The 18,420-nt window shown below is 44.1% G+C and overlaps 2 protein-coding genes across 5 annotated transcripts in view; both read right to left on the reverse strand.

The window, feature by feature from the left end:
- INO80 (INO80 complex ATPase subunit) overlaps positions 1-596 on the reverse strand; it is an 87,283-nt gene extending 86,687 nt beyond the window's left edge. For 2 of the 4 annotated variants that reach the window (XM_081314627.1, XM_081314629.1), the window contains exon 1: positions 175-596. The gene's annotated coding sequence lies outside the window, so the exon portion shown is untranslated. The remainder of the gene's footprint in view (positions 1-174) is intronic. The other 2 variants (XR_014024715.1, XM_081314630.1) reach the window with 2 other exon arrangements.
- Positions 597-3,119: 2,523 nt separating this feature from the next.
- Positions 3,120-18,420, reverse strand: part of EXD1 (exonuclease 3'-5' domain containing 1) — a 47,693-nt gene continuing 32,392 nt past the window's right edge. The window contains 8 exon segments of the mRNA XM_081314392.1: positions 3,120-6,447; positions 6,449-6,498; positions 6,501-6,648; positions 8,159-8,350; positions 16,581-16,724; positions 17,070-17,150; positions 17,291-17,395; positions 17,839-17,925. Of these exon segments, the coding sequence (XP_081170518.1) occupies positions 6,355-6,447; positions 6,449-6,498; positions 6,501-6,648; positions 8,159-8,350; positions 16,581-16,724; positions 17,070-17,150; positions 17,291-17,395; positions 17,839-17,925 (900 nt within the window). The 3' untranslated portion in view covers positions 3,120-6,354.

Consider the following 18,420-nt stretch of genomic DNA (forward strand, 5'->3'; position numbering starts at 1 on the left):
CACTAGCGCCCCCCCCAAGGAAACATCCTGTCCCTTTAAGAGTAGGCCCGGCTGCCGGGGCCACTGGTGAGGGACTGCGAAGGAGTGGTGGGACGGGGGCTGATCCCGCGGCCTGGTCTAACGGGTCCCTGCTTTGGTGCCACCTGCCCCGGCCCGCGAATCACGGCGTCTCACCTGTGCGCGTAGCTCGGCTTAGGCCGAGAGTAGCCTCCCGAGTTGTCCGCCCCGCTTTCCCTTCCCGGCCTCTCGCCCCGTGCTGCGTTGGCGCTGCCTGTGTCCTGCCGCGGCGCCCTCGACTTCTGCTTCGACAAGATGGCGGCCGCGCTATTGCTGCTGAGAAGGAGGCGGCGGCTGCGGGCGCTGGGACGGCGGCGGCGGCCACTTTCGCTCACTGAGAGGAGAGGAGCAGGGACACGGGGAGCCATGGCGGGGGGGAGGAGAGGCGCCATAGCCAGGCCAGAATAATCGAAAGCGGCACCCCCAGCTAGTGCTCCGAGCCCAGACACACAAACATTCCCCCAATGGGCTTCGCCGCAACTTTCCTGCGGGCCTTAAGTTCATATCCCGCGTTCAGTCCCCGTACAGAACCCAAAAGAAGTAATCCAGAAACGATTCGTTTATCACTCGATTGGTTGAGTCTGAGAGTGACGGAAATTGCCGAGTGCTTTCGGCTCCCAGAAACTAGCGTGAGTTAGCAATTCTCGCGCGAAGCTCAAATAAAGAGTCGCGAGACTGATATGCCAACGGGACCTCCCTGGAAGTGACGTCTTGTTTCTACTAATCTTAGCTAGACATAAAGAGTAGTTGTGGGCCCAGGTAGGCCTCAACTTTGATTAGGATAGTTAGGTTTTCAATTATGGACACAATAGGTTTACGAACACCTTCGGAAATCCACTCTTCCAGATAACTGGGCTTTTCCCCCAGCATTGTCGCTTGCCCATGGCTGTAGATGGCTACTTTAAAGCTTAACCGTGTCAGATAACATACCTGGCACGTTTTAAATTTATTTTTTTTCTGACAGCGTTTGTTCCAATTCAGTATCGAGATTATTGTTTTTTGGAATTGGTGAAAACTACAATATTATTTTCATTGTAAGGATACCCTCGGAGACTAAAAGTAGCTTTGGGGATTTTTTTTTTGAGGTGGAGATGTATTCAAGTCAGCCTTGTTGTTTTTTTTTATTTTAATTCCATTTATATCCCGCCCTTCTCCGAAGACTCAGGGCGGCTTACAAGCTTAGCAGTAGCCTTCATTCTATGTATATGCCTGCTTATTAGGGCTTTCACACACACACACCCCAAGCGGCATTATTACAAAGTCAGCTTAATTGCCCCCAACAGTCTGGGTCAGGGGTAGGCAACCTTGGCTCTTTTATGACTCGTGGACTTCAACTCCCAGAATTCCCGAGCCAGCTATGCTGGCTCGGGAATTCTGGGAATTGAAGTCCGCGAGTCATAAAAGAGCCAAGGTTGCCGACCCCTGGTCTGGGTCCTCATTTTACCTACCTCGGAAGGATGGAAGGCTGAGTCAACCTTGAGCCTGGTGGGACTCGAACCTGCACTAATTGCAGGCAGCTGGTGTTACTTAAGGAGGACATTAGACATTGGCATCTGCTTAGCTAAGTCTCTCAACTTACTGGGTGACATTTTCAGAAGTGGTTTGCCATCGCCTTTTCTGGACTGAGACAAAGTGACTGGAGTAAAGTCACCTAGGGGGCTTCATGTAGGAGGTGGACTAAGACCTCAAAATATTCCAGTTTCTAGCCTAGTACCAAATAGGCCTTGGATGTGTCATCATTATATTTCTTGGCATTAATAAGGGGTATATCATTACAGGAATGACATGAATAAATCCCAAATTAATGTTGTGCCATAAAATTGAATTCGGTAGGTAGACCTCCATGATGTTGGTCTCCAACTGGGGCCTTTGGGTCTTCCAAAAGTGCCACCATTCCCTTTATAATCAAATTTATCTTCCTTGATGCTGATGCTCTTCCTTTTACTTTTCAAGAGAGTTAGTTTTAATGAATTACAGAATAAGAGAGTTGGAAGGGACACCGGAGATCTTTTAGTCCAACCCCCTGCTTAAGCAGGAGACCCTATACCATTCAGGATTAATGGTTGTCCAATCTCTTCTTAAAAAACTCAGGACACAGCACCAACAACTTCCAGAGGCAAGCCGGTCCGCTGATCGATTATGCTCACAGACAGAAAATTTCTCCTTAGGACCAATAGCAGATCCCCTGCCCATCCTGCTCCCTCTCTCACCATCTTTTAGTTATAGTTTGTATTTTTATAGTGTGTATATGTTTGTATGGTTTTATTGCTTTTAATATTGTAACCTGCCCAGAGTCACCTTGTTGCAAGATGGGCGGGCAAACAAATTTAATAACAACATAAAAAAATTTAAAGAAGACATTCTTTGTTTTTCATGTCCTGAAGAATATGGTCTTCTACTAAAAGTGTCCGATTTCAATCCATTTCAACTTGCAGATACCTAAGGTATTAATTTGTACATGTTCACGTTTTACATTCCATGTTCCTACTGTAATTCTTTGCAGTTTGAGATTTTCTTTTCCTGCATGGTAACATCAGCAATCAGATAGCCATAGTATTAGTACTCCAAAAGATACTCAGCACTTCCTCAGTAGCATGTTGTGTGGCACCAGGAGTGGGGGATGGCAACATCTAGCACTGTATCAGTCATTTTATATTTACTACTCATGTGCAATATTAGCATGTGTATCATATAAGCAGACCATACTATCAACAATTTGGGCAAAAAAAGATAGTGTTTACCTTTTTTCTTAAAGTTTAAAAGATGGCTTGGAAGATTTAGATTTCCTAAAGCTGAAATCTTAACAGTCTGCAATGAACATTGTATTTGGGGATATGTTTGTCTGCAAGATGTGCATAAAATGGACACTCTGCCCATTTAAAAAATGAGTGCTAGCTAACTACTTTTCCACCTCTAAAATTATAATTCCCAAACTATATTCACTCACACACAATAACACATAGAATCCATTGCACTACTTCCCTTGGAAATCAGCAATTTTATTACTACATCCATACTACACAAATATTTTAACAAATCTAAAGTTTTATTTTAAACAGAACATCCCAACTGTTGGAATGAGTGCAATGTTGTTGTTTTTAAACAAATTAGAACGGATTATAGAAAGAAGAGTAATGATGTAACTTTTTTAAAAAAAAAATGCCAACAGCATCTCTGTGTTTTTGATGGAGCTTTGAAAAGTTTTGCAGAGAGGGTGCTGGAAAGTTTTTTGGATGTTGAGATTGGTATGTGGAAGCGGAGTGTTTAGAGAAAGTCAAGAGGGAGACAGGCACAATAAGTTTGATGAGAGGCTGGAGATTTGGTGGAGAAACAGAGGAGAAGTACAAAGGCCAAAAGTCTGAAGAGTGGAGAGATCAGAAAGGGGCAGCTGGAAGGTGAGACAGAGAGGAGTGTGTGATTTATGACTGTGTGGCTTCCCTGGACTCCCCTGGACTCCCCTAGACTTCCCCTGGACCTCAGCTGCCTTCTGTGTGCTGTGAGTTGGAGCTAATCCCTAGCCTGAGAGCCCAAGAGCTGCAGCTCTGAAAGATGGCATGGATTCTATGATGGAGGCGGAGCTGACCCGGCCTTTGTTAGCAGCTGGACCTATGATCTGTGGCAGGAGCAGGATGGGGGTAGTGCAGCCATCCTTGCTCTCCTTGACCCCTCGGCAGCTTTCGATACCATCGAACATGGTATCCTTCCGGAGCAGCTTCGGGGGTTGGGAGTGGGGGGCTTTATGCTATCCTGGTTCACTTGTGGCCTCTCTCAGTCGGTGTTAATAGGAAGCGAGAGGTCCAGCCCTCGCGCACTGCTACGCAGGATCCCGCAGGACTCGGTACTCTCTCCGCTTCTATTTAACATCTACAAAAAAGCCGTTGGGCGAGATCATCATGGACTGAGATGTCATCAATATGCTGATGGTACTCAGCTGTATGGCTCAGCCTGTAGTGAGTTAAGCAATGCTGTGACCTTCCTCTTGCAGTGCCTAGAGACTCTTAGGGGCGGATGGAGAGCAACAGGTTGAAACTGAAGCCTGGCAAGACCGAGTGGCTCTGGGTTTGGTGTTCTTTGGCCCACAGAGAATTGCCACCTTGGGTCTTGGATGGGGTGGTACTGCCCCAAACAGACTGTGTGTATTATCTGGGGATTCTCCTGGACTCGCAACTCCTGCTTGAAGAGCATGTGGCAGTCATGTCATGCCCAGGACTTCGCACAACTGCTAGTTATGCCGTTTTCTAGACCAACAATCCCTACGCACGCTCACTCATGCCCTAGTCACCTCCCATCTTGATTATTGCAATGCACTCTACATGGGGCTGCCCTTGAGAAGCATCCAAAAGCTCCAGTTGGTTCAAAATGTAGCAGCTTGCATGGTTTTGTGCAGAACTCGGTGTACACATGTCAGCTCTCCTATGGGAGCTGCACTGGTTGCAGATTTGCCTCCGGGTGCAATTCAAGGTGCTGGTTGTCACCTTTAAAGCCCTTATGGCTTGGGACCAGGTTATCTGAGGGACTGTCTCTTGCTGGTCACATCCACCCAATCCACTACAGTTGGAAGGTGAGGAATGTTGTGGGTCCTGTCCCCTAAGGAAATACATCTGGTTGGACCCAGAAGAAGGGCCTTCTTCATGGTGGCTCCCTCATTCTGGAACATTATCTCCCCCCCACCCCGAGACTCTCGTAAAGCCCTGGAGATGTGGTTTTGCCAGTAGGTCTGAGGAACTCAGAGTGGGATGGAGTCCATTAAATGGCTGATTTGACTGTGTGTTATCGCCAAATGGGATGGAGGGGTTATTTTATTATTTATTTTTTTCTACATTGTGTTGTTATTGTCTGTAAGTCATCTAGAGTTGCTGTGAGTGAGTAGGCAGCTATATAAATTATCTAAAATAAATAAGTAACTTTATAGAGGTTAAATGTATCTGTACTTATAACTGCTGTGAAGAATATCAGAAGCCATTTCTTTTATATATTTTTATTTTACATTCTTTTCCATTTTTCTTTTCTTGTACTTTTTGCTTTTTCTCTGATTCCCCCCCCCTTTCTTAAACTTTCTTACATTATATGTTTGTGTTGATTTTTATTTTTGTGTTTAAAAGTTTTAATAAAAATTACATATGGAAAAAAGCAAGAGTACTGCATTTGTTTTTTAAATCAGAGGTTCTCAACCTTTTGGGCACCATGGACTGAATCCATGGAGACAAGTTTTTTTCCATGGACTAGAGAGTGCGTGATTTTGTGTGCTGCCTGCATCCCGTGGATGGGGCTTTGCTTGTTTGTGCGGACCGGTTGCTGGCATGCTGTGGCCCGATACCGGTCCATGGACCGGGGGTGGGGGACCCATTTTAAATCATACCTTCAAATTGATAAATCTGTACTTGCTCAAGTACACCTCAGGCAATAGCTGGCCAATTTTTAAATCTGCTACAGTGGTACTATATTTTTTTATTTATTAAAGAAATGTATATGGCTGCCCAACTCACACATGGTTATTGGCTGGCTTACAACATCAAGAACCCAGAATGTTAAGCAACCCCCCCATCCAATTACATGATTATACACCTTTTCTTTTTAAACTTGGACCACATATTCCATACTTACTGTTGCTCACATTAATTATAACTATCCAGAAGAAAATGACGACATAACATTAGAAAAATTACAAACTACGGTTATCCATGCCTATACCCTGTGTAAATAAAATAGTTATCCTAAGCTGATAGTATTCAGCAAATACACTTTCAATTATATAAAATTAACAAATGGAACAAAAACAAGACTGAAAGCCTTTTCCTATCATGCAATTGATGAACAATCTATCTGATTATTTGGAAATTGAAAAGAGTGGGCCCTGAATCTCCAGCAAACAAATAGTCAACGAATAGGATCAACTGGGTTACATGAGAGGCAATTCTGCACTGTAGATAAAAAATACTGAATCCCATGTTTGTTGTTGTTCCAAAATGAAAGCCCTCACCTTAAAAAATGCAATTTCTATACCTGGCCTCTAGAGTTTAATGATCTTAGCTGGCGGTTAAATCTGGAAGACCCCTACTTTTTTCCGCTTATGAAAACCAAAGACGGTGGTATGACTTGCTGGATGAGATTCCAACAGATAGCCCTTAGTAGGCAAAGGCAACCTTATAATTAGAATTCAGGTGTATTATTCATTTTTGAGGTAAAAAGCTGGGCATAGTTTATTCATGCTTGTCATCTTTCAAAATCTGCCTCATTTTTTTCTGGAGAAAAACTGAACTTTCTTTGTGGTTATTTCCCCCTTCACTTTAGCCTCTTTCAATGTCGGTTTACATGAAATGTCCCCTTTCCATTTTCATCACCAACTACAGGCTTTTGGTTAACATGGTTATATATCTCTTCTTTTTTAAAGATTGCCCTGGCTATTAGAACCCGGACAGTATTGTTTTAGGAAATTGTTCACTCTGCCTTTTTTCCTCTTATTGCCTCCACTTGTTTTCTGATAAGGAAACCTTCCTCACTCAGCTGGAACTTTTGCACTGCAGTTTGTCTTCGAATGTTATAAAGATCTGCCAGTTGCCGTAGCTCTTCTGGTAAGTCCGTAGAAGAGATCTGATTAACACAGGAACACAATAGATGAGAGCAGCACTTAATTGTCATTATTTCTTTGAAGTACTATGTCGTATCTATGAATGAGGTAAATATGAAGAATACAGCACTTTGCACTGAATTTAGAAGTTCCCTCATTTCTTTAAGGAAAATTTTTTATATTTTTGTTTGAAGAATATTAGTATGTTTGAAGGGATTTTATAAGGCTGTGCAAGGTGTTTGACAAAGGTAATTGGCAAAGTTTGTTTAAAGCCCTATTTTCAAAGCACTAAATCAGCTCTGTTTTTCAATTATTGGCTACACCCAGCCAGGCTTTTCCATCCCAGCATTAAAATAAGGTTTGCATGGATGCACATATAATAAGCAAAGTTCAAAGCTGCAGCTGCTTGCAGACTACCTGTTTTGAATCCTTTGTACACACTGAGTATTTATTGCATATTTTCAATATGAAATTCACAAATATTTCCCAAAATACTAAGGCAGTGATCATTAGGTCTATTACAATATCACTTGTTCCTTGCATGTACACTGAGAGCTTATGCACTGGAGGCAAATTCCTATTCTATTCTATTCTTCTATTCTATTCTATTCTATTCTATTCTATTCTATTCTATTCTATTCTATTCTATTCTATTCTATTCTATTCTATTCTATTCTATTCTATTCTGTTCTATTCTATTCTATTCTTCTATTCTATTCTATTCTTCTACTCTACTCTACTCTACTCTACCCTACCCTACCCTACCCTACCCTAAGGTAAAGGTAAAGGTTCCCCCACACATGCATGCTAGTCATTTCCAACTCTAGGGGCCAGTGCTCATCTCCGTTTCAAAGCTGAAGAGCCAGCGCTTGTCCGAGGATGTCTCCGTGGTCATGTGGCTGGCATGACTAGACTCCAAAGGCGCACGGAGCGCTGTTACCTTCCCACCATAGTGGTCCCTATTTTTCTACTTGCATTTTTATGTGCTTTCGAACTGCTAGGTTGGCAGAAGCTAAAAACTGGTGTTGTACCTATTCCAATACTACTATTATTTTGATATGAGGTGAACACTTGTTAATACTTCCAGTTGTATTTAATATTTTAGATATTAACCTTGTTTGGCATCAATTTTGATTGATTTAACTTACTATTACATTTTATTTAATGTTAATGAACTTGCTCTTTTGCTAATGTCCTAGAAAGCAAGATATATAATAAAATAAATACAGATAAAACAAATACTTTTCACAATTAAATATATAGTAGGAAGAATGAATCAACAATCATTTTTAGTAGACATGTTCTGCTGTATGAAAATTCTGAATTAATATGAATATGAACATCCAACTCAATAAAATGTAAAGCATGTAGTGAAGTTTTGCAACAGCAATTCTTCCACATAATTAAAACAAAAAGAAAAAACTTCATTAATGCAGGATTCAGTGCCAATAAAGTACTTTAGTGGTTAATAGCTAATAACATTAATAAATTAGATGATCCTACCCAATAGTGTACAATTGAGATGTAACTTACCTTGATGCTCCCTAGGGGGTCTGCAGATCCTTGCCGAAATGCATTCAAGTAACTATCTATTAATGTTGTTAAATCAGACATAATTTCATCAAGCAGCAGCAAACGGAGAGGGAGGAGATACACTGCTTCCATGGCTAATATATTCAACAATACAGGTGGGAGGGGTCGCACAAACCAGATCTCAGGATTTTCCTATATGAAAAAGTACAAAACAGTATTTTCAGTATTCTTCAAAATTGATATAGTCTAATAGAAAAGAAACAAAAGAAACCTTGAAGGAATTTTCACTCTGTATTAACTCAGTGGTTAGCCTGGATGACCCATTTGCTCTCAGTCTTATCCTAGATGTTAACAATATTTATCTATTTATTATTTATTGGTTGTATAAAAATACATCAAAATCTGCCAAAGACTTCTAGTCTTTGATTTCATCAAAATATGAAAACATTTATGAATTTAAAATTCACAAAAACCTAACAATAAAACTATCTGCTATGAGTCACAGATTATATCAACAGAAATAGAGAAGTTCTATTTCACCCAATTTCCAGAATGTCATCAGGATAGCCACTAAACTATTAAGAGCCCATATTAGGGTTTACTTTGTGACAATAAAGCAGCAGAATGTCATTATTTCTCTTCCATTATTGAATTCATCAGCAGCTGCCCAAAGGCCCTCCTGAGGGCGATCAAGTCTTTGCTAGGCAGGAGTAGGCAATGGGTTCTAATGTATTAGGAATATTCTGATTATTTGGTGGATAAAGTCACACCAAGTTTGACTCCAATTGGCTGGGTTCATCTGAGATATTGGGGAAGTCTGATATGATGTAGGATATGTTTGAGTTGGTGAACCTTGAAAATAATAACAACAATAACAACAACAACAACAAGACCTGGCAATGGCTAAGAGCAGGAAAGTTGAAGAAAGAGACTGAGGGACTAATTCTGGGTGCACAAGACCAAGCCTTAAGGACAAATGCATACAAAGTCAAAATTGAGAAGACAGCAACAGACAGTAAGTGCTGCTTATGTAAAGAAGCTGAAGAAACAGTGGTAAGCTGCTGCAAGAAGATCGCAAAGACTGACTACAAGCAGCGGCATGACAAAGTAGCAACAATGGTGCATTGGAAGATCTGCAAGAAATATCGTTTGCCTGTAAGCAAGAACTGGTGGGATCATAAAATAGAGAAAGTCATAGAAAATGATAAAGTTAAACTGCTCTGGGACTTCAGAATTCAAACAGACAAGCACTTGCAACATAACACCCCAGATTTAACAATTGTTGATAAGAAAGACAAAAAAAGTCTGGATAGTGGACGTGGCAATGCCTGGAGACAGAATAGATGAGAAAGAACTGGAGAAGATAACAAAATGCAAAGACCTACAAATAGAAAGACTGTGGCAAAGGCAAGCAAGGGTAGTACCAATAGTAATAGGTGCCTTGGGTGCAATCCCAAAACAACTGGAGCACCCATTGGCATTGACAAATTCCCCATTAGTCAATTGCAAAAGGCAGCCTTACTAGGAACTGCTTCCATCCTGCGACGATATCTGTAATACCATCAAACATCCACCTCTGCCTATCCCAGGTCCTTGGTAAGGACTCGATAGATAGACACAGTCTGAACATCTGGCTGACTGTGCGATGATCAATAATAATAATAATAATAATTACATGGGGTAGCCATGGGACTACTTTAGGTGATTCACAACCATAAAAAAAAGTTTAAACCAAGCACAAGTAAAATAATAGAATAGAATAAACAAGGAATAAGAAAACAAAGAAAATACATTGATATGACTAGTAAAAAAGATGGGTGTGTGGGGAGCAGCCAGCGCGGGGGGTGGGGAGAGGTAGAGCCTGCTGTAAATCTAGCAGCCACCTCCAGACTCGAACTCTCCCGTTGGGAAGAAACTGACATAATTCTCTGCACTATTATTTCAGCCACTTGTCTGCTGTACCGAGGCTGTTCCTGTTGTCAACCTCTGGCTGAAAAGCCCAGCCAAGAAAAACACCAGAGCCATCAAGTCCTCTAATGTAATCTTTACTGAACAGAATCATTTCAGTAGGTTCAAAGTGAAAGCTAGCTCTGAAGAAAAAGTGGGAAACAAGTAATTAACTCTCTGACAGTTCAAGTCATATTGTCCAATACATTTCGCAGTAATTATTATGGGAAGAAACTTTGGTTCACCAAAACAACTCTTCCACAGCTCCGGCTTTCTCATGATGATAAGAACACCTGTGGATCCAAAGCATTCCCCGTCTCCCTCCCCACTCTGTTGGCAAGCTAGAAGCACACAGTGGCCCTAAAGGCAGTAGGGTCCATAGCTTGACACCTGTCTTGATAAGGCAGCTAGGGAGATGACTGTAAATGAGTTTATGCGATGGTATTGGCCTCTTTGAGGGACATGGTGGTGCTGTTAGGCTTGAAGGAGGCTGTGTCATGTCCCTTCCTCAAGAGGCCATCTATTGCCCAGTCTCCAAACTTCCCTTTTTAGGAATGGTTGTTGAGAAACTGAGGATCCTATAGCTGGAATTGGGAGCACTGAGTTAAGTGATTGTGATACTTTCACAATCAGTTCTGGTCAGTGTTGGGTGGGGGACAGAAGTCACCTCCCTTTGTGAGGTGCCATAGGGCTCACACTCACTCCTCTCTTGTTCAACATGTACATGTTTAAATGTTTAAATGTGTATTATGTATGTGTACACTTTCTGAGAGCAAGCAACTGAATTTCATTTTTTAATGTGTGCCATTGTGCCCACAGTAAAAAATGACAATAAAGGCTATCTATCTATCTATCTATCTATCTATCTATCTATCTATCTATCTATCTATCTATCTATCTATCTATCTATCTATCTATCTATCTGAAACCACTGGCTGAGGTCATTTATTAATGTGGGCTCCACTGATAAGCTGATGATATCTAATATTATTATTTGACCCTCAGTCAGCCAAGTGAGGCTATCAAAGCCCCATCCCTGTGCCTGGATGTGATGATGCAGGACTGGATGGGAAGAAACCAACTGACTCAATCCTACCAAGACCAGGTAGGTTATGGTTGTTGAGACTGGCTAGATCTGTGGGAAATTCCATCTTTACTTCTGAATGGTGTAGCGCTATTCCTCCAATCAGGAGTGAGGCACAACTTGGAGGTCCTCTAAGACTCAGAACTCCCCTTGAAGATTAAGAGGACCTCGATGCTGGCTGTATTCTTTCCAGAATTGAGTGGCCCTTCAGATGGTCAATCATGCTCTTGTCACCTCACAGCTCAACTACTGCAATGTGCTCTGTGTTGGGCTATCTGGAACATCGTATGAAAACTTCAACTGGTTCAGAATGTAGTGGCCGAAGCAGTGATGGGCTTGCCTTGTCAGGCCCACATGGTGCCTCTGCTGCTGCACTGATTGCCAGTGTGCTTCCAGATGAGAATCATGGTGTTTGTTGTCAGTTGTATAGCCCTACATGGCATAGGGCCAGTTATTTAAAGGAATGCCCATCTCTCATGGTTTCTACCTAGCTGGGATAGTCAAACATAAGAGTGTGTGCTCCAAATCCAGTTACTTAAACAATTTCATCTTTCAGGATCCAGGAATCACATCAAAATCTAATAAATTAACATTAATACTGATCAGATATTTTCTTAACTAACATCAAAGTATGTACATTTATGCAGCAATGAGCGATAGTGAATTTAATAAAACTTGCATCAAAATAAGAGTCTGTTGGATTGCCTTTTTTTTTTTTTTTTTTCCTGCCCAAGATGGCGACGGCCGCAACCTAAGCTTCGGGCGCTCTTCGAGGGCTCCAAGGAATCAGCTTAGGGAGGCCCACGGTATGTTCGGGCGACTCTGGGGGTGGGGGATTTACCAAACAGCTGCTGGGCGCTATTTTTTGCGGCGCTGAGCCCCCCCCCTCCGAACTAGCGGCATTGGAGAACTGCCGCCTGCCGAGCTTCATTATGGCGCCGAACGCTGGAGCAGTGCCGTGAAGCCCGGGACGACTTGCCTAATTTCTTTCTCCTGCCGGCTGTCGTAGCGATTTTGGGGATTTCCTTCTCTTTCTCTGCCCTTGATTGGACTCCTCAGCCGGAGTGAGAGGACGACTGAGGTTGTCCCTTGGTTTTCCCATCTCAGGTGAGAGCTGAGATGGCTTTGCAGACTAGGAGATATGCCTACTGGACTTTTTACCATCTCTATACCATCACTGAGTGATCCTTGGACATATTCATAACATCTGCCCTAAAAGACTATCCCAGCGCAGTATGATTTATCACTACTCCGGAGCTGACTTGTATGCCCTTAGGGCAGTCTCTGCCTCATGGGCGCGACCTGTCGCCTGTTTCCATACTCCCCTTAATGACGATCCCAAGCTTTGGGATTCCGAGAGGTGGTTGGGCTTAGATAGGGGCCTCGAGTCAAGATATGCTAAGAGGCCCCTGATAAAATTTCTAGCCGGTTATTTTAAGAAGTTAGTGAGGGGGAGGGAAGGGAGGGAATTTTTAACCGGCACTCAGTCTGGTCCTGTTAGAGGTCCTGACGGGACGGGGTTGGGGGAGGTGGCTGCTGGTTCTGAGAATGTGGGGGTGGGGCTTCAAATCCCCACGGCGATAGGGAACGGCAGCAGGTGTCTGCGCAGAGGGCCATATCAACATCTGGGATCGCGCCCCCGCTATCTCCGAGCGGTGGCGCGCTCCGACCCTCCGGTTAGCGCCCTCTTACCCGGGGATGAGGGTGATCAGGCCCCTGAGCTCAGGTTGGTCTATTTTAACGCTAGATCCGTAGTTAACAAAGCTCCCCTCATCCGTGATCTGATCGAGGAGGAACGTGCGGATCTAGCGTGCATCACGGAAACTTGGCTGGGCTCGGAGGGAGGGGTGCCTCTCACCGAGATATGCCCGCCGGGTTTCCGGGTACTGCACCAGCCGCGGGCTCAGGGCAGGGGTGGTGGGGTGGCAGTGGTTATTCGGGAGACTTTGTGTCCCCGGGAGGCCACCATTGTCCAGATGGCCGGGAGTGAATCCCTCCTCTTGAGATGTGGTCCTCGGGTTCAGTTGGGCTTGTTGCTCACATACCTGGCGCCCAGCTGTGTGGCAACAGCCCTGCCTGAGCTGCTCGACACCCTCTCAGGGTTGGCGGTGGAGTTCCCCAGGCTTATAGTCCTGGGTGACTTCAACCTGCCATCACTGGGGGGGTCGTCGGAGTTAGCTCGGGAGTTCATGGCTTCCATGACAGCCATGGGCCTGACCCAGGTTATTGAGGGCCCTACTCACGAGGGGGATCATACTCTCGACCTGGTGTTCCTGTCTGGACAGTGGTTGGATGATCTGGGAGGGGGTTCTCCATCCATCACCCCTCTGTCATGGTCAGATCATCACCTCCTGAGGCTGGTTTTCCGTCATGCCATCCCCCGCCGCTGGGCGGCGGAACCGACCAGGTGGTTCCGCCCCAGGCGCCTAATGGACCCGGACCGGTTCCAGAGGGCGCTTGGGCCTATACCTATCACCCTTACCCACAGCCCAGTCGATGCTCTGGTGGAGGCCTGGGAAACGGCTGCCACCAGGGCACTCGACTGCGTTGTACCCACGCGACCTCTGACTCGGCGCAGATCCCGTTGGGCCCCATGGTTCTCTGTGGAGCTCCGGGAGATGAAGCGTCGGAGACGAGGTCTAGAGAGCGGTTGGAGATCCAGCCGATCCGAATCCGACCGATTGCAGTTAAGAACCTTTATAAGGTCTTATCTTGCGGCGATAAGGACGGCAAAGTCTAACTACTTTGCCTCCCTTATCGCGTCCGCAGATAATCGCCCGGCCGCCCTGTTTAGGGTGACTCGCTCCCTCCTTAATCAGGAGGTGAGAGAGGATCCCTTGCAGGGACGAGCCGAGGAGTTTAGTCATCATCTGGCGGACAAAATCGCTCTGATCCGGACCGGCTTGGACTCTGACTGGGCAGAGTCTGACGTGGAGGAATCAGGCGGTCTTGAGCACGTTATCTGGACTGAGTTCGACCCTGTTTCCCCTGATGATGTGGACAGGATCATGGGGAGACTGAGCACCACCACCTGTTTGTTGGATCCGTGCCCCTCCTGGCTAGCTTATGCGGCTCGGGAGGGAACACGAGGCTGGTTCCATGCAGTAATAACTGCTTCTTTGAAGGAGGGTGTCTTCCCTGCCGCCTTGAAGGAGGCGGTGGTGAGGCCCCTTCTCAAGAAGCCTGCTTTGGACCCGGCTGTTTTAAACAACTATCGTCCAGTCTCCAACCTTCGCTTTCTGGCGAAGGTTGTTGAGAGTGTGGTGGCGCATCAGCTCCCTCTGTTCCTGGAGGAAACTGATTATCTGGACCCGTACCAATCGGGCTTCAGGCCCGGATACAGCACGGAGACGGCATTGGTCGCGCTGGTGAATGATCTCTGGAGGGCTAGGGACAGGGGTTGCTCCTCTGTCCTGGTCCTATTAGATCTCTCAGCGGCTTTCGATACCATCGACCATGGTATCCTGCTGCGGCGTCTCAGGGGGTTGGGAGTGGGAGGCACCGTTTTACGGTGGTTCTCCTCCTACCTCCAGGGCCGCTCGCAGTCGGTGTTGACAGGAGGGCAGAGATCCACCCCGAGGTCTCTCATTTGTGGAGTTCCTCAGGGGTCGGTCCTCTCACCTCTCCTGTTCAACATCTATATGAAGCCGCTGGGCGAGATCATTCGTGGTTTCGGGGTGGGGTATCACCAGTACGCTGATGATACCCAACTTTTTCTTTCCACCCCGAACCAACCCAGCGATGCCCTCTCCGTGATGTCCCGGTGCCTGGAGGCGGTTCAGGTCTGGATGGGGAGAAACAGGCTTCGTCTCAATCCCGCCAAGACTGAGTGGCTGTGCATATCGGCATCTCGGGTTAACCAAGTTATTCCACCTCTAACGATGGGGGGTGAGGTGTTACCCCCCGTTGATAGGGCTCGCAACCTGGGCGTCCTCCTGGATTCACGGCTCAATTTTGAAGATCACATAGGAGCCGTGACCAGGGGGGCTTTTGCACAGGTTCGCCTGGTGCGCCAGTTGCGTCCCTATCTGGACCGAGACGCCCTACGCACAGTTACTCATGCGCTTGTGACCTCCCGTTTGGACTACTGTAACGCTCTCTACATGGGGCTGCCCTCGAAGACCACTCGGAGGCTTCAACTGGTGCAGAATGCGGCCGCGCGAGTTGTAATGGGGGTTTCCCGATACTCCCATGTAACACCTCTACTCCGCGAGCTGCATTGGCTTCCGGTTGCCCTCCGGGTGAAATTCAAGGTGCTGGTTATTACCTATAAAGCCCTACATGGCCTGGGTCCGGGCTATTTGAGGGAACACCTGCTGCCGGCATCAAACGCCCTTCGCCCAGTGCGCTCCCACAGGGAGGGTCTGCTCAGGGTGCCGCCGGTGAGAGATTGCCGGCGGGTGACACCCAGGGATAGGGCCTTCTCTGTGGGAGCGCCTGCCCTCTGGAACCAGCTGCCGGTGGAGCTGAGGACTGCCCCCGACCTCCGATCATTCCGCCGGGGCCTGAAGACCTGGCTCTTTGAGCTCTCAGGCCCAGGCTGAGGAGAAATTTTTAATCCGGGTTTTAATGTATACAGGGTAATTTAATATTTTTTAATTGGTTTTTTAACTTTTGTATGGTGGATTTTTAATTCCCTGTAAACCGCCCTGAGTCCTCAGGGAATAGGGCGGTATATAAATGCAACTAAATAAATAAATAAATAAATAATATCCCATATTTGCACCAAAAATTAGAATTCAGGTGGTCCTCGATTAACGACCATTCATTTAGAGACCATTTAAATTATATATATTTTATACATTATAACGGCAATGAATGAGGAGACTTGCAACTGATCCTTGAAGTTGCAGCCATCCTAGCATGCCCTCATGTGGTCATGATTCAGGCACTTGCCAAAGGCTTACAATTAGGATGGATGCATTGTCCTGCGACCACGTGATTGCCATTTATGACCTTCACTGCTGCTTTCTGACAAGCCAATTCAAGGGGGAAGGCTGCAGGAGGTTGCTGTCAGGGATGGTGCTAACGGTGGTGGTGCAATGGACTGTAGTGAGACAGCAGTTTCCAAGGAAGACAGTAGCATACTCCAAGTGGGGGGAAGTAAAGGAGGGGGACAATACAGTGTAGAAATTAATTAATTTCATTTCGAAAGGCTACAAAATATTTCACACTACACAACATAAATTCTACCTTGTTATCTGCAACGTCTAGCTCTGTATGAAATAAAGAAAAATCACGGATAAGTATTCAGGATAAATATTAAGTGTATGCTATTTTAGGCATAATTTCTGTTACAACCTTAAGAAGGTATAAAATAGATCATGGGCTATAAGCAGATCTGATTTCCTTCCGCTCACATGATGATGCCGTCAGAACTAACCATCTTACCTCAATTGCTTGCTGTTTGTATTCCAAGAAAGAAATGCATTTGTCAGGCAGCCTCAAATACCGCATTAAACACTCTTGTAAAGTGCTGATCCTGTGTGGAAGGTAGCCACCTGTTTCCACTGAGAACTGTAGTACATCAGCAACCTATGGGAGAAAAAGTGAAAGGATCAATTAGTCACTTCTGACTAATTGAATATAGAGAATTATTCTTCTGTCACTATCGTTTTAATATTAATCCAACAAATAGCTTTTTGTAGATTTAAGAATATTTTTCAGCAAATCAATGGTATGTTACTTTGGTAGGAAATAGAAAGGCAATAAAAGGCTGTTAGCTGTAAACATCTTGATTGAGAAACTTAAGTTGTATGGGATGTTTTATGCATATAAAGGACAGAAACCTTTCAGCTACGGTATTACTTTATGGGGTAGTAGTATATTAAGCTACTTTCTCTCAAATCTGGTTACATACAAGGGTATTTGACAAGCTACCTGTGTATCAAAGACATTGGAGAGCACAATTCCATATTGGTGAGAAAGACAATCTGAGAGCCAACGGCAATCATGGATAACCTAAGAAATATGAGGAAGAAGCAATATCATTTTGATCAATTAATGTAATAAAATTAACATATTTTCTGGCTTTTTAAAAAACACAATTTCATGTTTCACCTCCATATGTTATTGGATATCTGTTCTACATAGAGACATACTTTCAAAATATTCTTGTCCTCCAGTATCATGTGTAGTCCATTCTTGAACACTTGAGCTCCCAAAACAAAAATGTCAAATAAGAAAACCTGACGTTCTGTTGCAACCTATAGTAAATATGTACAGGAAAAAAATAAAATTATAGATCTGCTGAAATTCAAATATTAATACTAGAATATGGTTAAAGTATCAATATTTTTGACTTCTCTTAATTCTAAAGATGTCACAGTGGCATTAAACTCAGTGGCAATATTTTTGTTTATTTAAATTGATGCAATCTGATATGGATAGATTCTAACTAACACCTTCCATAATATCTTGATGTTTTAAAGCAAATTACAACCAAAACACCTAGTACTTTCTATAGAAATTGAGAATTGTGTGAAGGGCACCAGATATAAAAATAGCAAAATATAAAACAGCAAAAATGAGGAATTATACCAAAAGGCAAAGATAGATTATTTTTATTCTTAGACCATTTTTGCTAATAAGAAAACTATTTTTTTATATATTTACATTCCAAACTGCAAGGCATATTATGTATTCTTACTTGTAACCAAGAAAGTTTTCCATGCCGACACAAATTGACACCCTCTGCTGCTACACTACATACCCTTTGATTTTTGATGTGCATCATCTAATAAGGAAACAAAAAATATAGTTGAATATGGAAGACATGTAAAACAACATGAAACTAGTTGTTGTATACAAAGTTAAACTGCGTCCTTTAGATGTAGGAAGATAAAAGGTTGATCAGCACAGTGTGTGACAATGTCCTCTATGTACCAGATCCATACTTTGGGTTCTATGTGTAGGAGTGCTATAGATTCTAGACAGATCAGTACATAAGATGACATTCATGAAAACCAACTAGCAGTCAGAAGACATGATGAAAACTCCTTCCTTTCACAACATATGGACAGACTTAATCATAATTTCAACTGGGAAACTGTGAGCATCCTAGATCAAACCTAATTCAAAAATGCTAGAGAATTCCTGGAAGCCTGGCACTCAGACAAATCACTCATCACATAGAGATAAACAACATCTACATCCATTCAAAAGAGACAACCCAAAAGGAAACAAGAAAACCAAAACACCTCCTCACCAGCAATCAACACCCAGATGAGAG

The sequence above is a fragment of the Vipera berus genome (assembly GCF_964194415.1).
Source record: "Vipera berus genome assembly, chromosome: 1".
In the NCBI taxonomy this organism is placed as follows: Eukaryota; Metazoa; Chordata; class Lepidosauria; order Squamata; family Viperidae; genus Vipera; species Vipera berus.